Below are 26,398 nucleotides of genomic sequence, written 5' to 3' on the forward strand. Positions count from 1 at the left end.
CCTTTGTATCAAGTGGGGTATCATGTTACAGAAACAGATTAAAAATTTTCTAAGACAAGATTCATGTCCAATTAAGTTAAACATTAGAAACATTATTAGAACTTTTATTTCATTTAGCTTGGAAGTTCATGTGAATTATGAAGTTCAAATTGGTTCTAAAGCTAATGCTTTTTTATGTTGAAGTTAAACACTAACCTTGACAATGCATATATTTCTAATTAAATCCGAATTCTTCCTGTATAACATCTTAACTAACGTAAACAAGATTGCCCTGAAAAAACTAACACATTAATAATGGACTAACAGTAGGATTAGAAGGAATATCATTAGGTTGACCTGTGACCTACAAGCTGGAGTAAGCTGGGACACAGGCGAGCACAAGTGATGTGCACCTGACCACACAGCTCCCTCCTGGTGCCCTTGTGCCACCTTCCCTACCTGAACTTCAAGAAGAAACACAGCTGGAAAACCAAACCTTTTTCCTGTCTACTGCTCACCAGAAAACCCATTTCCCACGCCACAGCTTTTTGAAAAATGAAGTCTTTAGACATTTTCTTCTATATTTATTTAATAGCTGAAATATGATACAGAAGTCACTATTTTACTTACAAAAATATCCAATATGGGTTTTTCAGTTTCCTTCTCAATAGGCAGTGTTGCTTAACGTTTTAAAAATATCTGCTCTGGGGCTTTTATATTGGAAAGCGAGTTAAAGCACAGCAACAAGTGACACATAGTTAAAAAACAACGTTACCTCCCACACCTGCCCTGGAGCCCCAAGATCTGAAGGGCTCCTTAAGGCAGGAGCTGTCCAACTGGCCCAACCTCCGAGATGGCCAGGCAGCAACCGAGCCCTTACTTACTTCGAAGGCTCCCCATGCTGGGTGCAGGGTGGGTCCTCGGAGGCAGTGTGCTGTGGTAGGGCGGGGTGGTACTGAAGAGAATGTCGTTGGGCAGGGCTTGGTCAAGGATGGAACTTCGGGAACTGCCGAAGGAGGAGCCCCTCCGGTTGCTGCATATGCTCTCATCAGAGAGGGTGCGGTACAGCGACCTCCGCGGGGACAGGTTCCCATAGAATGAAAACTAGGGTTTAAAAACAAGACAGGGAGCGGGGAGGGAAGCCCATGAAAACACTGAAGGAACGTAATTTATCTGACTGAGCCCATTCGGTTACACGCTACAGTAATAACTCCTTCAAGTCTTCCATGTTAACTCAGGAATGCTAAGCTAGGTATTCGGGTCATCACAGCAAATGTACCAGGGCTTCAGTGCAGTTATTGGATTTTAATGTTTTCCTCCTTTGACATTCTGAGAAATATTATCACGAATTAGACATGCACAGCTTTATTAATTCTGAAATGTTAAATGGAACCTCTATAACCTTATACCAGTGAAAGCTCCTGGAAATATATAAGGTTGCCATTTCAGGCAATAGTTATTCAAATGCACACAGTGCTGGCTTGATTTTAATTTGAAATGACTACATTTCAATATTAGGTACTTTCTGTACCAATCAAGTACATGTGATGTTTGAGCTGATCTAAATAATGAAACTAATTTTGAACATGGGAGCTTTCCAGGCCATACAAACAAGTTCAAGAAAAATGGCATTAGTATAGTTACAATCTTACTGCCCACTTCAAAGCATCACTTGTAAAAGTCTGTATAATAATTGATAAAAACTGACTATAGTAATGAATCGTACAGATTTAAGGAATCACAAAAACTACTGTGTGCTATAGCTCAGATGGGGAGAAGAAAATTCTTACTAGTCAAACATTCAAGAAAAGTTAAATCAGATTGGAGCTTCCAACTACTTCCTTTGCATACTGGGCTACATTCCTTTCACGTAAACAATAGTAGAAGTCAGAATGTTCACATCAAACAAATATAGAAACGGCTGTTTACATTTGTGAATGCAGAAAGAAGGCTAAAAATATTTCTATTGTATGTGTTCCTTCCATCCTGTCAAGTCTTTCTAGCTGATGAATGGTAACTGGGTTGTGTGCAAACTACAAAGTTAAATTTAAACTATGAAAAGAAGGAAAGAAGGTGCTTTGTCTTAGGAGGAGAGAAAAAAAAAAAAAAACACTCATCAAGAAGATCATTCCCACTTAAAAAAAAAAGCTATTTGCCCTCTTTGTACCCAAGTTTATACAGTATCAATCTTATGATTTGATACAAAGTTTAAAAAGAGACTCATTACCATTGAGTTCTTAAGAGATTCCTTTTTTACAAACAGCCACAAAGTTCTTCAGAGCCTGACTACAGGCAGATTAGATTAGAGCAGCTTTGAGGTATCTAATTAGAGTGGTCTAAGAACATGATTAGGTTAATTGCAGCATTGTTGCGCTACAGGGAAGAGCATCACAAAGATTCGCTGCTTACGCTGATCACCATCAATACAGCGATGCCTGATTTCCTTTTCCCTTTCCATCTGAACAGGAGCGCCCGATGAGAAGTGAGAGACAGGAGTTCTCTGACTCTTCCACCAAGTATGTTTGTGCATTTCATAGTTCACCTTCTGGGACCTTGGGGTGGTTGGACTAAATTACCTGTAAATCTCTTTTAATTCTGTGCCTTCTTTTAGAAAGTGGCCTAAGATTCTGTATTAATTAAACTGACGCTAACAGGAATAAGGAATCTAACATCATCAAGATGGTGAATGAAGGTGTTTGTTCCATTGAACATGAGGTTGGGATACAGGATTAAAATATGGCCTTCCACGGTGATCTCTGCAGGTATATACATGGCACAGGGCAAGTTGCAACCCTGGTTATGATGCTCGGCAGGCAGAGTCATCTCCAACTCCAGTCCATTCCCAGAGCAGGATTACATCTGAGGAAGCCCAGCTTATTGCACAGGCTAGAGTTCTGGAACAAAGTCAAGTGGTGTGAATCTTAACAGCTACCATTCCTGAACACCAGTTACATCCAGGTACCCTACTAGGTCTCTCACGTGGTCTTCATCTTTGCTCTAACTTTGCAATCCAGGCATTACGATTTCTTTTGATCAGAAAAAGACATTAAGGCCAAGTTGCATGCACAGAGTCATGCAGTTAATCATCATGGGAGCCAGGAACTGAGGCCAGGTTCCCAGGACTTTTAGCTACATCTGAAATAGAGAGCTGCCCATCATAACCTCTCTGAGGCTGACTCTACTGACTGACAGGATGACAACTGGCAGTAGCCAACTGTGGTAAGGTCACGAGAGATGTAGTACTACCCCAGGAACTCTCCAGTTTCTTTCTAGTAACTTCAGAGCCTCACAAAAGTTGCTAACCTTTCTTCTCCCCTCCTCCACCAAAGGGCTGTCAGGAAGCATCAGTTTCAGGAAGTCTTCTTTTGACAGAACGTGTTGAGTTTCGGAAACAGCATCTCCTACCACTGTCTGATGCTGAGTTGCTGGGGACATGACATCCATCTCACTGTACATCCTGTAGAAACACATCAGAATGGAAAGTAAGAGGAGCGAAGGCCCAATGTAAAATGTCTGTAGCAAAAATTAATATCTAGTGGCCAGTTTTAACTACCACTTAGGCATACATACAATTCTTAAGTCAGTTCACTTTTACTGCTTTTGCTCCAAATTCCCACGCCATCTCACATTTGTGCAATGAGCTCAACTGCAAAGTTAGGTTTCTGAATAATTCAGAAACAAATCAGATCCCCAAAGCCCAGCATGAGAAAAAAAATACGGCCAACTTTTAAAATAAGGCTGTGTTTTCCCTTTCCTAATCCGTGTTAGAAAACATAGTTTCAATAATTCATCAGAGGTTATCACATGTCTTTGGAAGCAATGCTTATGCTTCTCAGAGACATGAGAGCACTCTTCTCTTGAGGTCAGACTAGACTCCCCCAGCCACCACACCCAGGCAGCAGAGGGAAAGGCACCCGAGAGAGCCTGGAGCTTCAGAGTAATCAATTTGCATGTGTGCCAAACATGTTTTATTATCAGTGATTTCACAAGGCTGTTTGGATAAATAAAGCAGCTGTCTCCCTTAATTATCAGTATATAAAAATGTATTTATGGACAACAAAAGACTGTCAAATGGAATTACTGTTTTCAGCTCCTTTCCAGAGAGAGAACTGGGGAGTCATTTTCAACAGGCGGACTCTGAAAATGCTTTCTGGGCAACTGAATGTACTGAAGATGCAGGGCGGAACCAGCGGCTGTCTTGTCAGCAGAGGTGGGCAGGCTTTGCCACGATGACCTGAAACCCAACACTCCAGGAAGTCACCGTCCGCCGTGGTGAGCTGCACATGGTGGCCAGGACGTGACTGTGTGCCATTGAGATATCTCTATTTCAACAGCAAGGCTATCTTGTTGCAGCATAAGAGCTCCCTGGGAAATTCTTAGAGTACCAAATGTACCCAGATGTGCTCAAAATTAGGAGTAAATTATCTGAAAATCTCTATGGGCTTTGCTTTGTTCCCAAGGAAAGGTTTTCCCTCAGTGCTTAAACCACAGCAGCACTGACAATGCAAACAAGCACAACTTTTGAAAAACTTTTTTTTTTAAAGATTCTATTTATTTATTTGAAAGGCAGAGTTACAGAAAGGCAGAGGCAGAGAGAGAGCGCTCCTCCATCTGTTGATTCACTCCCTGGATGGCCACAATGGCTGGAGCTGAGCCAATCCGAAGCGAGGAGCTTCTTCCAGGTCCCCCATGTGGGAGCAGGGCCCAAGGACTTGGATCATCCTCTACTGCCTTCGCAGGCTATAGCAGAGAGCTGAATTGGAAGAGGAGCAGCCAGGACTGGCACCGACACCCATATGGGATGCTGGCACTGCAGGCAGTGGCTTTAACCACACTATGCCACAGTGCTGGCCCCTGAAAAACTTTTAAAAGCTGGTTGGTTTAGGGGATGGCACAACTGAACAATGGAATCTACAAGAAAAGCCCAATTGCACTTGTCTCAGAGGGAACACAACAATGTTGATTTTATCAAGATGCCAATTATTCATCCTGAGACTTGGAGTTGGGAGGAGCTCAGGAACTCCAGGCCATATTTGCTCTGGGAAAGATGTAGGCAACAAATCCTAGGGTCCTTTAGTAACTTCATGGATAATTATGACTACAATGGGCTGTTACAGGTTCTATACATATTTGAATAAAAATCTCTAGCCTTTTTTGCTAATTAGTCATTTAAAAAAAACATATCCTAGAGCATTCCATAAATATGCTCTGAGTCACAGAGAGTACTGAGGTTAGCAGGACAAGGAGCCCCTGCAGGGTTCCCAGCCTGCATGCATGTGTGTTCATGTGGTGTATGTGTGTGCAGGGCAAGCCAGGATGGCCAAGGAAGTGAGAGGTCAGCCTGGAACGTGTTGGGCTGGATTATGCAGAGCCGAGCCAAGCCGAGTCCACCTTGGGAGGGCACTGGCTGGCTCCAAAAGTGGGGAAGGGCATGTAGGCCAGTGGGGCCACATGGACGGAGACACGGGAACCTGGGCAGAACTGCTCACATGCTTATATATTTTAAAACGTAAGACCGTATTATTAACAATCAATTATAGGCCTACAAACTTGATTAAAAAGCCACAACTGGCAATTTTAGAGCCATGGGAAATTTCTCTTGGAGAGCACAACTGATTTTCTATTTTTTGCACAATGAGGCACCAATATTCCCTAATTCTCAGCCACATCCATGTTGTACTTGGCCCACCATTTTTCTAAGCACAATTTCAGTGGCCAAGTAGCAGTATTTTGACAATACTTCAAATATAGTTAGTGCACTCTTCTATGACTGTCTTGCTTTAGAAGCCCTTTGCAATGTTGGCCGTGGCCTGGGATGCTGCCCTTGATATACTGATTGGGAGCACTGGCCTCTAATCCCAGCAATAACACTGCAAACACTGCATGAGGAGGGGGAAAAAACTGCTCTGAACTCAAACTGTCCCCACACAATGAGGGGCAGGACTGAAAGATGGCCAGAGTCCTGAGGTGAGGGTCTCTAGCAGGGAGTCCCTTCTGGGGAGAACAGACTTCTACCTAGACATGCAAACCCCTTGCTCACAACACTCCTGGCCTTGCCTGTCTTTCACCACGTGTTAGTGCCATTCACTCACTTCTAGTGTTAGTGTTAGTGAATCCTGGCTCTGGAGCAAATCAAATGGGCTCTTTTCACACCTCCCAAATCTCCCAGGGAGCCCTTGGCCTAAACACAGTGCATCCAGCAACATAGAAAATGCTTCTGAAAATATTTCATAGAACTGATAAAAGACCTGCAGTGAATTTCTGTGAAGCCATCAGAAGACTTTTATTGGGTGGAAACACAAATGTATCATCTACGCATTTGCATTTACAATAAAAAGCTGTAGCTAACACTAGAAAATTCCTTTCTAAATGACTTCATTTGCAATGATTGACATGACTTTTTTTTTTTTAAACAAAAGAGTCTGTCTATGTTCAATTTTAGCATTCAAGTGGATTTTAATTCTGAAGTCAGTATTGTGAGAGCCATTCTTAAGACATGGGGCTATTTTTAAGGGAAAAAAGTCATATTGGTTCTCTGACTAAGCCTAAAAATCTTGAGGCTCTCTCTGTGAAGAGCCATCATGGCCCTCATGCACAGTGTGTACCTACACACACCCTCCACACCACTGATGCCACTAGCACATACAGGCACACATAGCACACTGACCAGGTAACTTAGAACACGTGGTTTTGCAGGCTTCTGTGCAAAATAAACAAACCCCAGTAGCTGAACCCTCCTGAGCAGCTTTGTTCTGCATTCCTGACGTGGGATACCTGTCTCTCCACACAGCCAGCAGCAGAGTTTTCCCCAGTGTGAGAAACTGGGTGACAGGTATTTTTTTTTCTCTTTTCTGTCTTCAAATGCAAAACATCCCTTCCCACCTGTCCCCACAAAACCTAACACCTGGAAGGGAGGTCAGACGTTCGGCTAAAATCAGGTGAAAACACCTTTTCTTGTATGATACTGCTTACACAGCAACTCTGAGGAGCATACAGACTCTGCAGGAACTCCGCCTGTCCTTGACCTTGCATATTTTCAGAGACTCCACAGTCACCCCATCCACAGCACATCACCACGACTTCTCTATTGTCAGCAGCTTTTTGAATATAAGAACAAAGAACTCAGATTTCATTTTTTATGTAAAAATCAAGAAGAGGGAACACTTTGAAAGAGAAATATAAACACCTACATATAAATAAGAGTTTTAAAAGGACATTTGCAGACTGTCCTTTTAGAGAAGATATATTTCCCTTGGGGTGGGGGAGAATGCATTTGCTGAGTCAGTCCCCAAAGGTACAACGCTGTCCCGAGAACCCCTCAGTCACCTTACCCGGGACATTCCGGCACTTCAGGCTCCTCGGGCGGCGGGCTGCCCTCCGATTTCTTCCAGCCGATGACGTATTTGTTCACTGCTCCTTGTCTGTGATAGGGCTTGGACATGGAGCCGGGAACCTGCTGACCGCTACTGTGAGACACGATGTAGACTTTGGAAGTATCCAGAGATCCACTATTTTTAGAACAGTGTGCCGAAGGGCTTCCTGAATGGTGAGAGCCACTGAGGAGAAGAACAGACAAAAGCTGCTATACAATTGGAGTCCAGCAAATCTGGCATGAGGCCAAAGTCACAGCCACCAGGCCGAACTTGCTAGGTCCTTTTCTGTGAGCAGAGGCAAAGGTAGCCGTCCTCCTACCACGCAGCCTGTTAGAGAACCTCGCTTTACATATTCATGTCTGCTTGGATGTCTGGCAGGAAGGAGGCTAAAATATGGTTCCAGGAAATCTGATAGACAAACAGGGAACACGCTTAAGGCGATGCTTCCAGAGAGGAAGCTCAAATGATGATTAGACATAAGAGAAGGTGCTCGGCCTCAGCTGCTGCCAGTGCGAACCATACCCTAACATCGCTGCGTATGTTCCAGGTAGGCAGACGGGAACACCTGCCAACATTCAGAGACCTGAAGACCCAGCATTAGCCACAACCCAAGGCAGTACGTATGCTTCTACTGCTGGTAGCAGCAGAAAGCGTGTGACACACACAGTTTGGGCATTATCTGTGAGCAGGTGCACCGGCATGGTGTCAATTCCTGTCTCAAATGTACACACCTGACTCACCTGTGCACACGTGGAACTGGAAACATGGAACACTGTCGACAGGAACACTAACCCAAGGCCCCCAGTCATCAACAGTGGAAAGTTATTCAAGGAGTAAATAAGAAGGGATACGTGGAATGCTCTGAGTGAATGAAACAAGGCTGCTGACAACTTGTGTGATCCCACAAACTCCATGTTGGACAAAGTAGTAAAGACTAGGATATGTCCTACTCCACTTCTTAACACAGTTAATACACAAACAAACTAAAGCTCTCCATTTGTCCAGGAAGGTATGAAGGCAACGAGGGGGTGATAATTGCAAAAGGTGGGTGAGTGGCCAGAGAGAAAAAGAAAGGTTCTGACTCAGTAAGATACAGAGAGCTTCTAGCCACAGCAATGTTCTAGCCCATAACCTGATGGAAATTATGGGGGCATTTGTTATAATATCATATGATACAATCCTGAAGCAGACAAAATCCCTAACAGCAACAAAAGTTGTAAAGGTCAGTGGTTAAACTAAGGCCGGAAGGGCTCCCCCATTAGCTCTCTGAGAACTTAAGTGAACAGGACGATCACAACTCGGAATACAAAAGTGAAGGATCTTTTAATCAGGAAGATCGAGAACAGAGTTCAGAAAGGTAGATGGACTTCCTGTCAGAAAACCTGCTACACAAGGGCTCCCCATGTGGGCTCTGTCATTTATAGCGTCAGGCCCTGGGAAAATTTCTTAACCTCAGTTTTCTCATCAATGTTCTGGAAATTATCTGAGTTAGTACTAGTGAAGCACTTAGAATAGTGCCAAGTGTAAAGTATATATTATAGAAACAATGAATTTATAAAAACTGATTTGTGAAAGGATTATCCACAGGTAGGACTTCTTGCCATTCAAAGTTTACCAGTGAGTTCCTCCACCTGCATGCTGAAATATAATCTTGTTTGGAAAGCCCTAGAGTAAGCAAAAGCCTTTTCTGAAAAATTTATGTAGACTGTAAGTATAATAAAAAACAGGGGCCAGCACTGTGGCACAGCAGGATAATCCTCTGCCTGCGCTGCCAACATCCTATATGGGTGCCGGTTCTAGTCCCGGCTGCTCTTCTTCTGATTCAGCTCTCTGCTATGGCCTTGGAGAGCAGTAGAAGGTGGCCCAAGTCCTTGGGCCCCTGCACTTGCACAGGACACCAGGAAGAAGCTCCTGGCTCCTGGCTTTGGATCAGCGTAGCTCCGGCTGTTGTGGCCATTTGAGGAGTGAACCAGTGGATGGAAGACCTCTCTCTTTCTCTCTCTCTGTTCCTCTCAATGTCTATAACTCCACCTCTCAAATAAGTAAAGTCTTTTAAAAAAAGTATAAAATTAAGAATAGTATTAAAATGGAGTTTTAATAGAAGTCAAGAGGAAAGAAGGAAAACAAAGTGACCCATCTTCGGGACTCTGTAGGTTGGGAAACACTGTGGTATTTAACAAACACCTCATCTATGCATATGAAGAAACTTAGTTGCTGGTGGCAGCTCTGAGGCCCCTGTACCTGGGCCCTAACTGTGAGCCTGGGGGAAGATGCTGCCTTCCCAACAGCACCCACATAGGCAGGGCATCAGTCAAGAGAAAAGAAAAGTAACACTTCCAGAACAAAGTGGAACTAAGTTGGGACCAAGAAACAGAGCTAATGAACTCTTTCCATTAACTGGGTGCACACCAGTTAGGAAACTCAACATGAAAACCCCGTATCCAGACTATGGGTTTTGAAGGTCTGTATATTATTTTCCCATGCTTCTTATTTTATAATTTCAGATTATAGAAATGGTACTGGATAGCAGGATGAATATGCATATGCCCCTCACTGAGATCCAGGAACAGTTATTATCTTGTACCTCCACATGTACTCCTCTCTGAACCATTTGAGAATTATTTGGGAACAGTGGAGACATGACCCTTTTCTATTTCAGCATGTATTTCCTAAGAATAAGGACATTTCCTCCAGAGTAACAATAGGACAATCACATTCAGGAAATCAGGCACTGTACAGCACCACTCTCCAATTGATGGTCCACAAATACTAGTTTCCCAACTGTCCCAACCATGCTGACACTTTTGGTTTTCTTGGTGAAACACTGTGTACTGCCTTAGTTACCATGTGCAACATGCATTTCAAAGCCTCTGGTAATCCCTGATAGTTAAAGCTGGGGTACCCAAAGTCATGGGATAGCAAAGATGCTGCCTTTGTATTGCTTACTCACATTTCCCCATTAAATCATACATTTTTGAAAAGGTGTAGCTGGGGCAGAAATCTAGCACAACCTATGGTCCCTGTATCCCATATCAGAGTGCTGGGGCTTGAGTCTTGGCTGGGTTTCCAAATTCCAGCTTCCTATTAATGCACACCCTGTGATGGCAGCAGTTGATGGCTCAAGTACTTGGGTCCCTGCAACCCACATGGGAGACTCAGACTGAGTTCCAGGCTCCAGGCTTTGGGCTGGCTTTTGTGGGCATTTGGGAAATAGCTTGCTTTGCCTTTCTGTCTCTCTCTCTCTGCCTTGTAAATAAAAAGTGAAAATAAAAATGTTAAAGGTAGGAAAAAAAATCATTAAAAAAAGAAAATGTGTAGTTAATAATGACAGCAGGATCATAAACCATATGTGTTTTCCATTTTTATTACAAAAGAAACTTTTTCTAATTTAGACTTGATTTAAAATGTATTTTACCAGAGCCAGCATTGTGGCACAGTGGGTTAAGCCACCTGCTTGCAACACTGGCATTCCACACCTAAGCACCTGTTCAAGACCAGGCTACTCTGCTTCCAAAACGGCTTCCTGCTAACAAGCCTGGAACGGGAACAGAAGATAACCTAAGTATTTCTGGACTCTTGCCACCCCTGTGGGAGAGCAGGGTGGAGTTCCTGGCTCCTAGTTTCAGCTTGGCACAGATCTAGCTGCTGCAGGTATTTGGAGAGTGAACCAGTGGACAGAAGATCCTCTCTCTCTCTCCTCTCCCCTTTCTGTGTAGTTTTACTTTCAAATATACCAATACATCTTAAAAAATGTCTTTTACACAGTAATATCAAGTATACTCAATTTTTGTGATGAGTACTATCACACAACATTGTGTTTAGTAGCCATAACATTGTTATAAATGCTTTCTCTGGAGCTGGTAAACATTTTAGAATGTTTGCAATAAACTTTTCATGAATCCTTTCCACAGTTTTCTTTTTTTGTGAGCTACACTGCCAACTTGCAATCATCTGTGCTAAGGGAGGGGCACAGTGACATGAATAATGGCAACAACAGATAATCACATGAACCATACAAGAGAATCCAGAACACAAATCTCTTTTCCTTCTTCTTTTTCTCTCTCTCTCTTTTTTTTTTTTTGCAGTTGATTTATTTCACTTTGCAAAACCTTGGTTTTGTTAGAAAAACATGAATAGTGCTTTGTATTCTGAGCTCCCTTGCAGGAAGAAAAAAAACCGCTGCATTGAAAGCAGTGAGCACCAGAAGAATGTGGGTTAGATGCATGCATGTTTCGCCTAGTGGAGAGTCCTGATCCTCTCTTGCCTTTTCCATTGCATAAGCACAGCTTGTCTCAAAATGATTTTAGCCCCCCTTTTCCCTCCTTAGTACAGTCTTAGAACTGTACCACAGACACACACAGACAGACTCTGACGGCTGCAGGTTAGTACGTTCTTGTGTACTGCTGGTGAAAAGCCAGAATGAGACGAGGAAGGGTCCATGACCTACTGGCCTGGGCTCTGACACGGGGGGCTTGGAATGCTTCATCTCATGCTCTGCCGCGTCTCTAGATAACTCAGGTAGTCCTGTGTTAAGCTGATCAATGAGCATGCATCAAGTACTTTAATAGTTCCTGCCTTCATTCAACAGATACTCAGATGTCTGCCACATGCAAGCAATTTAGTACTAAGTGCAATGGATACAGTGAGTAAGGCCACAGCCCAACTGGCCTCAAGCCATGAACACTCGGAAGTAGCAATAGGCCACAAGCCTATGAGGGAAAATGGGAGGAGATAAGCACAAATGCTTTCGCCCAGGGAAGGGGGCTATGAAGAAAGCAAACTGGGACAGTGCTGGCAGGGGCAGGGGTGTGACTCTGTCAAGGTGTTCAGCAACATCAGCCCCTGAAAAGTCTGCTCTTCTGTTCCTGGGGGTACTCCCAGCCACAACTTGACCCTGGGCAGTGAGTCTTAGCTTCTAAGTGATACGCTAGCCTGAGCTGGGAACAGAGAGGGAAGTGAGGCACTGCTCCGTGGACACACATGCCCCAAGAAGGGCCCAGCACTTCAGAGTGCGCAGGAGTAGTATGGCTTGGTAGGTTAGTTCCCTGTGCTCTACAGAGCTACATGCCTTTTACCTCAGCACACAGAAAACAAAGCTAACACTTTAAATCTTACTTCCTGCCCATCTCAGCACAGGTCAAAGACACGACAGGAAGAAGCATTAAGGAGATCCCATCGAATGCCTGAACTCTGCACTGAGCAAGAGCATACAAAACAAGTTGAGATGTGGCTTCAAAGTTACCCTCAAATAAGATTCACAAGTAAAAGGTAGTCAGGTGGTAAAAGATTCCACTCACTTAAATGAGCACAAAACTTCCACAACAGCCAAGCATGCACTGGATTTAAGGTGTTGGGAGAAAGTAAAATCAATCAGAAATTCAACCTAGTGTTTTTACATACTTTCTAAAAAACCAAACCCATTAAATTAGTGAATGGTTGAGGTATTCAAGAAAATCCACTTCAAATGCCTATATTTAATGCTACCTCTATTTATAAATGAATGTGTTCTAACAGCAGTTTCTACAGAAAAACACAAAAAACACAAAACTCTATTGTGCTATCAATTACATATGTATAAGAAAGTTATCATAAAATCATTTATTTAAAAAATCTCCCAAACTTTGAATAATATGATAGGTGGTTATGAAACTCCAACAAGGCTTTTATATAGTATGGCCAATTTTGAAATACTGCCAATATTGAAAAGCAGGAAAAATTCAGGTAACCAAATTCACTGATAATCCTTAAATATTATTTTACTGAGTTAGTACCAGATTTACAGTAAGTCAAATTATTAGACAGAACTGGAAAAAACCAGCAGGAAGGCCTATCTCCACATCCTAGGCTGCTCTGCCCAGAGGGACAGAGAGGAGTACGTGGTAGGCACTGGATTTCCACCCTCTGGTGTGCATGCTCCCATCTCCTGATCAAACAATACTCTGCCTTCTTCTGGGAGAATGGCACACAGCTTGGCGGGATTGGGCCCCAGGCCCCTGAGGAGGCCGCAATGCCCTGGTCAATGCCACACCCCAACCATCATGATTAAACCAGGAAGATGTAGAAGGGGCTCTGGCTTCCGAGAGGACAGGGACCTGTGTCTTCTGCAGAAACTAGGGAAAGACCCTCTTCCTCCTGTGCGCAGAAGGGCAGGACACGGGAGGCCTGCAGGTGGCAGAGCCATCGTCAGCCATGTGGGAAGTGCTCCAGATTTCAGGGGTTGCCACGTGGGGCTGGAGTTGGAGGGGACACGGTCTTGGGGACTATCATTTGGGCTGTGGGAATCAAGCAGATCCTTGACAGTTCTGACCTTTTGCTAACACAAACCAAAATGCTACCTTAGTTGTGTGAACCAATTAGTGCAGAGTTTTAATCTGTACCATTAATGTTACCTTGCTGTGGCTAGGTGAGAAAGGGCAGACAGTCAGAGGGAAGACTCTAAAGGAGAGAACCAGGGGGCACCACGAGCCCAGCACTGTGACCTCTACAGCCTTCCCTGAGCACTCCCATTGGGAGAAATGCTCCACCATGGCACCAGGTACTCAGAAGGATATTCCCCTTAATAGTTCACCTGAATCTGCCCTCTAGCACTTACAGGAGTTCGGGGGAGGAGTCAAGTAGTAATGTGGAGCTGAATTAGGGAGGACCTTGGAGACAAGAAGAAAAATTACAGTGGTAGTTGATGTGAGTGGTTAAATTCTTGTCCACAGCCAAATCAGAATAAATGTATTCCTTTGCCTCATTTTGAAAGGGAAGGCGGGAATTGTAAAATAATGAGTTTTAAAACCACAGAATAGACATTTGTCAAATAGGAATTCTAAAACTGTCCACAACAATATGTTAGGCACCTATTCTAGAGTGATTCCTTTACATTTAACTATGGTATATTTTAAAATTCCAGTTGCCAAGCCAAATACACTTTCATTGCTGTAGAGCAGATCTCGGGTTTCCCTAGGAGTGTATGTGTGGGGAAACAAGCTCAGTGCACTCCCTACCTGCAGGACTCATGCTGTACTCTGAATGAAGATTACCTAACATGGTACTTTTCTCCAAAAAATGAGGGGACAACAGGTTCAACGAGAGACATTTGAGTGCGTGATTAGAGCAATTAATATCTCTATTGCCTTCCCACTCAGGTTAGACTAAGAGAAAGGAAAACAGAATCACACAAAAATGGCCTAGTGGCATGCACATCATGACCATCAGATTTTAGAAATGAGCACTTCATCTGAAGCCAGACAGTTGGGCAAACCATGTCATATACTTCCCCCACCCCAGCAGGGAAGGCCCAGCTGGCACCAGCAGGTGCTGCGTGGCAAGGTGTCAGAGGCTCACCTGGAATGCGATGATATCTCACTGAGGTCACCCATGCTGCCCTCAGCAGCACTGCCAGAAGAGATAGCGGCTGCATAGCCATGCACGGTGTACATCTTGGCTGGATCATCCTCAGGTCCCGAGATGTCAGCCGCATCAGCCCACTGCTCGGCCCGACTGTGGATCAGGGACCTGCTGCCCGTCAGGTGCATGGGGCCGAGGATGGCGGTGGGCATGCATGGGGCTGTGTCGATGCCGCTGTCAGTGGAGGCCCCTTTGATGTAAGTCAGCCCCAGCAATTCAGGGTCCATCAGGTCCCCAGACCCAAAGTGCTTGTCGTCACTGTTGCTGGAGGTGTTACTGGAGAGCGTGTTGCTGCTGGAGTGACTGGAGCAACTTTTATCTCCAATCTTGGGAAGAAAGAGCAAGAGAGAGACTTCAGGCAAATCCCACACTTTGCTGCTTCTCATGTGGACTGGCAGAGTGTCAAGCCTGAACTCTTTCTAGTCACTCTTCACTGCGGGCAGCAGAGGAACTGCTTTTCTCAGAAAGAGCCTGAATTTATTCAGAAGTCCTTGATTTGTAATTCCTCCCATAATGTATCTTAAGTTCAACTGACATCTTTAAGTCTTTGTTCAGTTATTTGTGCATGAAGCACAAAACTATGACTACAATGCCACTACCAAGAAAATAGCTGAACAACGTTATACATAAACTGAGAAGGAACATGGGAAATTAATAAAAGGAGGAGAGCAGCTATTTATCAAGACAATGCTTATATGACAAATTGTGGCAGAAGATCCAGGTCAGAGTCACAACAGCAGGCCAAATGAGATAACACATGCTGAGCACATCACAGCTGGACAGCCCAAGGCAAACAGAAATCCTTATCAAATTTTGCCCCGAGAGCTACAGAGATGAAATAAAAAAAAAAAAAATCAAAAGAATGACCTACACAAACCAAAAAATAAAATACAATATAAATGGTAAAGATCCTTTCAGTATAATAGGAAATACTTTCAAGAAATAAGAATAAAATAATAGAAAAATAGAAAAAAATAGGCTCTTTAGACTAAACGGATTTGTAAGAGTCCAGGGTCCAGAAAGACAAAAAGCACATAGAACAGAATAAATGACCCTTTCTATCCAGTGTGCTCAGACAGACACAGCCCCTCTTCATAGCCTGGGAAAACCAACAAGACTTGGAGCATCAGCAAAAGAGTTGGCAACCATGAGAATCAGCCCTGCCCTGGCCAATTTTCAAGTGGCTTGACTTTGTCTTTCATTCCATCCTATCAGATCCTTGACCTTCTCACTGCACACAGATATTCTCAAGCCTACACCCACTCCCTTCTCCCATTGTTAACACAACGGAGAGAACTGAAGAGGTGGATTTAAACAGACATGGCTTCGGCTGACTGAAGGCAAGGCCACAGCCACAGCCACAGCCAGGAAGCAATGTCACACATGTTCATGAGCAGACACCTGTAAAGCTTGCTGATGACAAATGAGGGAAGAGGAAGGACACAACTTAATTCAGGAGCTCATAAGCTATCTTTATCTGTGAATTTTCAAAAAGAGGCTACTTTAAAATGTTGGCTTTATTAGACAACCACCAGCAAACAATTCCTGTTTCCACAACAAACAGAAAGTTGTTTCGCTGGGCTGCAGGCTCCTGTGGGGTTCACCTCCTCCTTTTGGAGAGGGTAAACAAGGCAGCATCACAAATGACCGAGGATGACCAGGAGGGCACTGCGTTAACACTACCACCTGCGTGATAGCTGGCTGTACCGGGGATATCGTGGATTATCCGTGACCGTGCAGCAGAGTCCCCGTGGGCAGTTTCTCTGACCACACACACCACTGCAGTCTACACTTCTGCATTATGTCACTAAATGGGTAAGTGGTTAGCAGTCTAAGAAAGGGGATACTGTTTAGTAACTACCACACTGGACACTGAGGATCGAAAGGCTGAGGATATAAGCTTGGCTTTGCCAGTTTTGTGACCTCTCTTTGAGGTCCTTCATAAATCAGGAAAGAAAATAGAAAACCCTTTTTCCTCCATGAACCTGAGCCTGGGGAGGCAAACGATGCACCCCGAGAGCCCCTGGTGAGCATGTTACATGAGCCACTCCTGGTAAAGGCAGCGGCTGGCTTCTGAACAAGGACTCACGTGAGAAAGCTTATTGGGGGAATCCTTGCAGCTTCCATCTTTCTGCAGCGCTCTCTCTTTATAGGAACTCAGGACTTTGGAGGGTGGGCCGTGCCATTTGGTTTCTGTCGCATAAAGAGAGAAGGTTAAATTTCCAGTTTCTGTGTTAGTAAAAGAATTAAACAAAACAAAACAGAACAACAACAAACACAGGAGCAGAACCAACAGTCTGGTTAAAAAGAAGAACTGTGGCTCTAGAGCTTCAGGGTCTTAACAACTGATGTGCTACAGGAGCAATCAGTTCAACGTAAACGTTCCATTTCCAGAGGCACTACAACAACCACCACACCTTCTCATGTATTCGGAGCCGCAGCTCATCACCCCACCTCAGTGCACATAGGTGGTCACCAATACAGGCTGAATGAATGCATGCGTGTATGCATGAATGACCGAGAGAGTGCAGGGAGAGGAGACGGGGGCGGGGAGGGGAAGAAGCAGATTGCTACCCAGGAGCTCCTTGTTACTTACCTGGGTGTCTACTTCCTTCCATGGCATCCTCCCGCTCCCTGGCTCCCTCACATTCCAAAGGACCGGAGCCCTGGTGCTCGAGCAGCAGAGGAGACTGGCACCTGCAGAGAAACCAGAGCTGAGCCTGTGCTTCCTCAGGGCCCTGCCAGCACAGCACAGGTGCTCTGGCTTCCACGAGGGCCATGCAAGGGAAGCCCCACATTAGAAGCTGTGCTCTGACAAAGAGAAATGCAGGATCTACGGGCCTCACCCTGCCAGAGCAGCTAAAAGCAACTGGTCTTGGGGATCTCCTTTCACCACAGGGTCAAGAAATGCGCTGAGATGACAGCCATTCACGGACAAAGAAGGGCTGCGGATGCCAGCGGGTTAAGGGACGACCCAGAGTCGGATGACATCCCTTCAAGCTAAGGGAGGGCTCAGTGGTTTCTGCTTGTGTCCAACATGCATGGCACTGCTACTCTTTATATTACTTTTTTTTTTTTTTTTAAGGAAATGAGACTATGGTTAGCTCTAGGCTACATCCAAATGAGTTCTGTTTTATGAATACTTCCCACAGGAAAATACCATCTTAAGAAAGAAAGAAACCAAAGAAAACATATTCACATTACAAGGGGGTCCTGATTTACAGAATCCTGAAAAAGACTGAAAAGATTTTTCTATTGGTGGCAGGGAGGGGAATAACTCTCCTCTTTCTCTACACTTTCAGAATACAACTTATTTTTTTTAATTCAGAATGCAACTTATTTATTTTTTAAAAACCACTTAACACACAACTTATAGGTCTTTGCTTATTCTAAGGTAAGAAATACATGACACAGGCTCCAAGCACCAGCTTCGAAGCTCCATCCAGAAGAAAAGTGCACTCTGGGGGGAGACACTGCTCTCTGTGCCTGTGAAGACGATGACTAACCTTGTGCTCACAGTGGAGTCTTCCCACTGCCTGCACCCTCTGCTCTACAGCATCACACCCAGCTCCTGACCACCACGGTGGCATGGCTCCATCACCGGGAGGGACTGGCCGACCTGTCCAGGAGCTTGGGGATGAGTCTATTCGGGGCCTCTGTGTTGACACGAGTCCCTGGGCTCTGCCTGACCCGCCTGGCTCTGGACACCACATTCACACCGTTACAGATGGTCCCCAGCTGAGTGCTGACACATCCTCTGCTGCTTCTCAACTGGCGAGCAAAAAACTAGAACGATGCATCAACTGCTAAGCCTGCGTCTCTGATTCTCCGAAGGTGTTTCCTCATCAGCTATTTTAGTGAGTGGGAACTCCCAAGCACCACGGTTCAAATCCTTCATCTTCATGTTCAGAAAGGCTTTCCTTACAACACGAGAAACCAGGCTCTGAACAGTCAAGTGAACACTGCAGACAATGAAATGATGAGCTCTCTGCCCTGAGCAGGTCACTCGTTAAATGCATGCCTGGCGTTTTTATATTCCCCCAATGGCTTCCTGTACAGCAGGCACACAGTGGATGTTTCTGAATGAGTCACAGAAACAGGTTCTTCTCTGGGACAGCAGTAAGGTAAAAGGGAGCAGTACCCGTCATAGCCCACTTGCGGTCTCCAGGGTCCACTCCCGCCGGGTCCTGGGTCGCTGGATGATGACTGGTTGCTGGGTGAACTTCTGAAAAAATGACTAGAATCATTCACAGTGTCCTGAGCACACCGCCAAGCACTCTGATCTGACCAGTTTTGCTTCATAAACAATCCACTTTGACAAAGACAACAAAATGGAAGAAAACCACATTGCAATGCGAAAACAAAAGAAACCACAGATAAACTAAGAATGCCCAGAGCTACCACATGACTCCTGGTTGGCAACTTATCTTGTGGCAGGACAAGCCTTCACTGTCTACAGACTCAAAGCAGAGATACTGATCCCTACACTTGTGAAATATGAAGAAGAGCAACACTATCCTTGAGAATACAGAATTATGGAAAGATTACTAATTCTTGTTAGAAGAAATGGAACTCAAGTCACATTTTGGTTCTATATTTAAAATCTATTGCATTGAGAAAAAACTAAATTTGGCAAACCATTTATTTTCACACATCTATTGAATGGAATCCAATTTCTCTTTCTTCAGACACATAGAAATGAGTAATACGGGACTGGCACTGTGGCACAGCGGGTAAATCTGCCGCCTGCGGCACTGGCATCCCATATGGGCACTGATTCTTGTTCCGGCTGCTCCACTTCTGTTCCAGCTCTCTGCTGTGGCCTGAGAAAGCAGTAGAAGATGGCCCAGGTCTTTGGGCCCCTGCACCCATGTGAGAGACCCGGAAGAAGCTCCAGGCTCCTGACTTTGGATGGGCCCATCTCCAGCCGTTGCGGCCATTTGGGGAGTGAACCAGCAGAAGGAAGTTCTCTCAACCTCTCTCTCTGCCTTTCAAATAAATAGGTCTTTAAAAAAAAGAAAAGAAATAAGTAACATTCATGAAAAAATCTCATCTTTGAAGAAGCACTTTCTAATCTTCCTTTAGCTCCTGGAAGCCTTCAGCATTTCCCACTATAATGTACTAGAATTTACTAGGTAAAGCTTTGTAGACTCCTTTCTTCCAGGATGTTTTTGCTGTCCACTGCTCCTTCTACCAGCACTACTCATGTGTAATTCTTTGGCTACTTTAGTTTATAAACTCAGATTTCTGAGTAAGGTGGACTAAAATAAAGAGGATATAAGGTCAAATTCAAGTAACACAGTCTATTCCTGCATACACTCTGGAAAGAAGATACTGGAGAAAACAGAGGATGACCATGCACTTTAACCCTATCAATTACTTCTGGCTACTACTTGCAAGGGCTTTACTATGTGCCAATCCTGAGTCCAAACATTCTTTCTGCATGCAGTGACCCATGCCATCCTCAAGATGCCCTGATGAGGTCTAATACTGCTACTATTGCCTGATGAGGAAATTAGAGGCTTTGAGACAATGTGTGACAGGCCCAAGATACCATCCATCAAGACAGGCCTGTGATTCCAGCCTGGGAAACCTGGCTCCCCATCTAGGCAGAGCACAATCTATCAGACCAGAGCCTGCCAAGTCATTCTGACCAAATTCCAAAGCCTACAAATTACATGAAAGCTAAAATAGAAGGAGTAAGAATTAAGAGCAATAGGAAAACCCTATTTTACACACTTAAATGACCTATGCAAATTAGGCATCTAAAAATTCTCATAAGGCGCTAGTGCAATAGGATTTAACTTTTAAACAATTACATTCTTTCACTGAAAATTTAATTTTAAACTTTGTTTAAAAAGAAAGAAAACCAAAGAAATGCTTATGATTATGGGACCTCTGAAAGTATGGCTCACATCATGATAGGATTTAATCATTTATGTTTCAGTTTTGTTTTATTTATACTCCACCCTGTTTATGCTTTTCTAGAGGCCCACGCAGAAGAGTTTCTGGGGTATCTTTCCCAATGGCTTAGCCAGTCAGCTGACATGGAGAGAGCATGATAGGCAAAGAAAGCTGTGGCCTTGATGGGCGTGACCTGCATTTATGAGCACTGTTACAGGACAGGGCTAGACCCCAAGTTCCTCTGGGTCCAGGGCCTGCCCTGTCACCCTGCCCGCCAACTTGTTCAGAACAAGCTGACTTAGAAGTGACTGAACCAAGGCCAGCGCTGTGGAGTGGCAGATTAAGCCTCCGCCGGCAGTGCCAACATTCCATATGGGTGCCTGTTCAAGTCCCAGCTGCTCCATTCCCGATCCAGCTCCCTGCTAATGTGCCTGGTAATGCAGAAGATGTCCCAAGTGCCTGGGGCCCTGCACCGCATGAGAAACCTGGATAAGGCTCCAGGCTCCTGGCTTCAGCCTGGCCAGACCCAGCTGTTATGGCCATTTGAGGAGTCAACCAACAAATGAAACATCTCTCTCTGTCTCTCCCTCTCTCGTTCTGTAACTGCCTTTCAAATAAATAATTTTTTTTTTTAAAGGAAGTGGTTGAGCCAAGTAGAGACCCTCCCTATGATTTTAAGTTTCTAACCCCAGTTTTAGAAGGGCTGTATGGAGGATACAGCACCAGCATTACCTTGTGCCATCGGGCAGCTTCCGGTCAAAGGAGGTGCTGCGAGGAATGGCGGCCTGGGCCTGCTGGAGCAGCTGCTGGCACTGAAGCCGGTCGGGCGTGCCAGGGACAGGGGAGGCCCTGGAGATGGGCTGCAGGGCAGGGGTGGGCACTCGGTGCCACGTGGTGTTCCTCCTGAAGGGGGTTTTGTACTCGCAGGGGGTGCCTTCGCTGTCCAGTTTGTATTCCACCATGGGGATCCGGCAGAGCTCTGAACACCCTCTGTTGGGCCAAGAAGAGATGGTGAGAAGGGAGACTCATGGCTGAGTCCTCTGCATGGCTTACTCCTGGAGGTGCCTGGCAGCACAAGCACACAGGAAGCTGCATGTGCTTTTCAGGGCTCCCAGTCAATGACGGAGAGGGATCTACCCTAAGGAGCATCTTATCTATTAGAAAATGATGTTTCTCGACTATTCTGTTCCTTCTGCCCACAATTACTGAATTCACAAAAAGGTTGTCTGGGGGTTTGCCTGGTCCCAAGGCAGGCACACATTATCATCCATCCTTACTAAGAGGCAGGGTACCTGCTGATATAACTTACAGAATTAAAAAGGTCAACAGGGGTGGGCATTTGGTGCAGCATCTAACATGCTGCTTGGGACCCCTACATTCCAGATCCAAGTGCTTAGGTCTGAGTCCTGGCTCTGCTTCTGATTCCAGCTTCCTGCTAATGTACGCCCTGTAAGGCAGCAGGTGATGCTCAAGGAGTCAAATTCCTGCCACCCACATGGGAGACTTGGGCAGAGTTCCTGGCTCCCAGCTTTGGCCTGATCTACTCTGCTGTTGGCATTTGAGGAATGAACCAGGGGATGAGAAGCCTCTGTTTCTGCTTCTCTCTCTTTCTGCCTTTCTAACAAGTAAATTTTTAAAAAACTCAATTACCAGTGGGTAAAGAGCTATTTCTCCAGATCCCATAATAAGCAATTGAATATTCAGGATAACAAGAGGCCTCTAGGATCAACAGGTTGCTAAATATTTTATATATACTTTTAGAGATAGTAAACATTATCTACTATAACTAGAAATCAAATGCCCAGAGACATTAAATACCTTGCTCAAAGTTATCAGAAGGACCAACACTAGGCCCACAGTCTCCATTTGCCTCCAGACTCCAGTAATGAGATACCTCAAATCAATGTTAGCCATTTTTAGGGACGATGGAAATGCCTATTATCTGTTTGTGGTGACTACTTCATACATGTGCCCCAATTCATCAAACTGTATGCTTTGCATGCATGCAAATTATTATATGCCAATGATTCCTCGGTTAAGCTGTAAGGAAAACCATAACAAATAGGAAGAAAAAAGCTTCCCTTTGTCCATATGCTTGACTCTTCACACAAGCCTTGGGATATGTGCAGCACACCTATAAGCCAGGCTACTTAGTGCCCAGAAAAACTGGGCCACAACTGGAACTCACTAAACTGATGATGTTAACCAGAGTGCATCACATGTTGGGGTTATGGATTCTACCTGGCCTCTGTCCTCTCTCTACTGTGGATTCTCCGCATTATAAATCCTGGATGAGATTTATCTCCCTGAAGACATCAATGCCTCCTCACTGCCTCCCACTGGCACTTCCTCTACCATCGATTTTCCCATGGTCCCTCCAGAGTCACGGCTCCAACAAAGCAGCCAACAACTCCACGTGTCCACTGAGCACTGGAATGGGCTATGCCATTGATATACAGTGTGATTTTTATCTTCATTAATTCAAACTTAAAAGCTGACTTTTTAAAAAGTATGTTTGGAATCACTTGTGTATGCCAATTTTTTTTTTTCAACTCTAAATTTTTAAGAAATCTAAACAAGTATTTGGGAGAAATAACATCTGAATTGAGATATGCTATAAAAGTACAATATTCTCTAGGTCTCAAATTCGTAATACTGAAAAATAAAATAAACTACTTCACTAATAATTGTGAGTTATTTATTGGATGTTGAACTGATAATATTTTTGAGATACTCTAAAATACAATATGATTTCACCTATTTCTATTTCTGGAAAGTAAAAAACTCTAAATGAAATATTTCTACTGAGCAGCCCCAGCATAGAAAGGAACCTGTTGGTCAATAACCTGGCCTGCCCACAATTTCTACATAATTGGTCTAACCCAAACTGCTGGTCTACTCCATTCCCATTCCTTCCAGTCTCAGGCAACCACATCTCCCACTCTGGCCCAAGTGTTAGCTGGGCCTCCACAAGATTTGTCAACTTTGCTGAACAGCACAAAGACCAACAACTCATGTTGTGAATTTTAAAAAGGTCTGCACTCTGTGCAAGTGCCCTGAGTGGGCACAGACCCACAGGCAGAGGACTGAGGCTAGATTTCAGGAGTCACCTGCCGTGTGAGCAGGTGCCTTTCTGACACAAGCCACACAACTTCAGGTAGTGGTAATATCCTAGGTTTTGGGTAGCCTTGTCTACTGAAAATCCAGGACTAATTAATTTGGGTCCAGCATCATACTTTTAGCTAATTGGCAGATTCAGTCATTAAGCAGTTTATGTATATGTCTTTCTCTCCAGGTAGTCTGGAAATGTCTAGGACAGATAAAATACATCTTAACCAATGTGCATATATACAATCAAGAACACTGAACACAGGCCATAAATATACTGTAATGGATTAAAATGTTCTACCTATATAATCTGAACAGGTATTTTAAACTACAGTTCAATAAGCAGGAATCAGAGTTACATCTCAGTTTTTCTGTTGGCCCTGAGAAAAGTGAGAAACAGCAAAAGCAGACACAGTTCAAGGAAAATATGAGGGGTCATCATGCCAAAGTCAGCTGTGGCTTTCAGTGACAGACTCACACTCCAGAGCTAGTGCCACAACTCCTCACAGGTCATCCCCTGTCAAGATACTCACAATCCTTGAACCTGAAAAATTCAGGACTTGTCAGACACCCCATAGTTCCCCCACCAAATTGCACAGGGCAAATATCACTGTTCACTTGATCAAAGTCAGTCTGCAAAGCCAAATGGTACAGCTGGGCCAGGACACAGGAAGAACCAGGTCAATCCCAAATGTGAGTGTCAGGACAATGCTAATTTATCCTCACAAAAACAAAATTATTTTTTCCTTATTTAGTTTACACTTCTCTAGTTTACTGACTTGCATGGTTAGTTACTGGTCAAACTCAGTGGAAGTCCAGATATACTGAGATCACATTATCTCCAATAAAATACCAAGGCTTTACTTACAGTTGTACTTGTGGACTTGCATGGTTTCCAAATGTTTTTCTACTGAACTAGATACCACATCCCCTAGGAATCCTGACTCACCTATATGGTCAACAGCCTGATTAGACACTGTCAAAGTGGGATGCTACAGTAGCATGACAATAAAGCATCAACAAAACTACTCTTTACTCTTGTCTTGCACCCTAAGCCAAGTCACTAGATGTTCAGATGAACTCCAGGTTTGGGTCGCTAAGGATTCCTCTGTCTGAATGGTATGAGCCAAGGCAGCTGGAATCCATTCCCATCAAAGTTAAAGGTTCTGAGGTTATATTTTGAATGAAAAGAATGTGAACTTCAAATCTTGTGGACCAAAAGACAACTTGCATTTCCAGTGCCTGTTTGGGCTTCAAGATCATTTGGTTTGGTTTTGTTGAGCAAAAAGGAAAGAAAAGACAGATGGCTGAGTAGTGTGGTCTACTTAATTCATGCTCATATATTTTAGTCTTTAATTAGGTACTCTAATTTTGAGTCTTGGAAGATAAATATTATATTAATGCATAATCATGACTAACACTGGAGAGAGTACTGCTAAAATCTTGTGCAATACATTAGGTTGAGGAGAAAAGTCAAGATGGAATTATTTTATTTCCAATCTCTTGCAGAAGGTCATATGTAAAGGTATTTTTAAATACAAAAACAGCCATTCTTTTGACCTAATAAAAATGATTCTCGAAAGAATGGCTTTAAATCAAAATTAATTTTGTTGTATGACACTTTTACAACAACTATCCTTATAAACTGGATTTTGCTTTGTTTACTTCTATGACTAAGATGTCAAATACCACTGAATATCATCTAAATTAGCACCAAATCTAGTCAAATTTCATTCTACTCCATATGTATGAGAAATTCCCAGACGGATTCATACAGAAAATTCAGCTAACTTTTAGGGAAATGTGAAGAGAGGAATAAAAGAATTAGAAATTGCCTGCTGAGGTCTTTGTCTGCAGTGCCTATCAGAGGCAAATCTGTTTCCACCTTTGCACTCAATCTCTCTCCTTCCTGGGTAGTGAGATACCCCAGTTTATCTGAAATGTCTACCCTGGGCTGCTGTGGAGGGCCATATGACAAACATTCCTTACCACAAAGGAAAGGCCAACTGAAACTCAGATAGACCAAATGCAGAAAGACCCAGCACAAAAAGACGTTACTGAAAAAGTGAGCTGTTCTTCTTGTGTGTAATTCAAATATTTTTCAGGAAAAGAGTTTAGTCTTCTGCTTTCCCATAATAGCACAAAAATCCAGAGCTCATTGATACACACATTTGGCTTCCTTTTGACATATGAAATCAAATCAAGGGATGGGAACTGCATTTATAGCTTCTGACACATTTTTCACAGCTTGCTTGCCAACAGGAGACACTCCAAAATGTTAGATCAGTCTGCAGGATCACTTGCATGTAAGCATATTGATTTCCTCTTGGCTCCATAACAAATGTACACATCATTGGCTTATGTTTCTAATTACCATGTTAGGTAGGGATCAATAAAAACTCAGCTTCAGGGTTAAATAGGAAAATAATTGCTAATGTTTCTTGTCTAGCCTAATCTCTCTTTTCCGAGCCTAATCTCTCTTGCTAGTATACCCTGGAAGGTATAACATTTTATAGACCAAGAAGGTTACTGAAAATGTGCTAGTTAATAATGTTGCACTAATAAACTTCGAGAATGACAAGCAGTCACATTAGCTACAGTCCTCAGAGAAGCTTACATTTTATCACTGTATTCTGAAA

The 26,398-nt window shown here is 43.8% G+C and overlaps 1 protein-coding gene across 6 annotated transcripts in view; it reads right to left on the bottom strand.

Moving 5' to 3' along the window:
* The window catches only part of SIPA1L2 (signal induced proliferation associated 1 like 2), a 228,768-nt gene that overhangs the window by 28,502 nt on the left and 173,868 nt on the right, over positions 1-26,398 (bottom strand). For 4 of the 6 annotated variants that reach the window (XM_062210613.1, XM_062210614.1, XM_062210615.1 and 1 more), the window contains 8 exons: positions 21,384-21,641; positions 18,889-18,972; positions 17,344-17,444; positions 16,837-16,940; positions 14,685-15,073; positions 7,311-7,535; positions 3,283-3,436; positions 864-1,083 (listed from right to left, as the gene is read on the bottom strand). In XM_062210613.1, the coding sequence (XP_062066597.1) occupies positions 864-1,083; positions 3,283-3,436; positions 7,311-7,535; positions 14,685-15,073; positions 16,837-16,940; positions 17,344-17,444; positions 18,889-18,972; positions 21,384-21,641 (1,535 nt within the window). The remainder of the gene's footprint in view (positions 1-863; positions 1,084-3,282; positions 3,437-7,310; positions 7,536-14,684; positions 15,074-16,836; positions 16,941-17,343; positions 17,445-18,888; positions 18,973-21,383; positions 21,642-26,398) is intronic. The other 2 variants (XM_062210616.1, XM_062210619.1) reach the window with 2 other exon arrangements.

This window comes from Lepus europaeus, chromosome 14, assembly GCF_033115175.1.
Source record: "Lepus europaeus isolate LE1 chromosome 14, mLepTim1.pri, whole genome shotgun sequence".
Classification (NCBI taxonomy): Eukaryota; Metazoa; Chordata; class Mammalia; order Lagomorpha; family Leporidae; genus Lepus; species Lepus europaeus.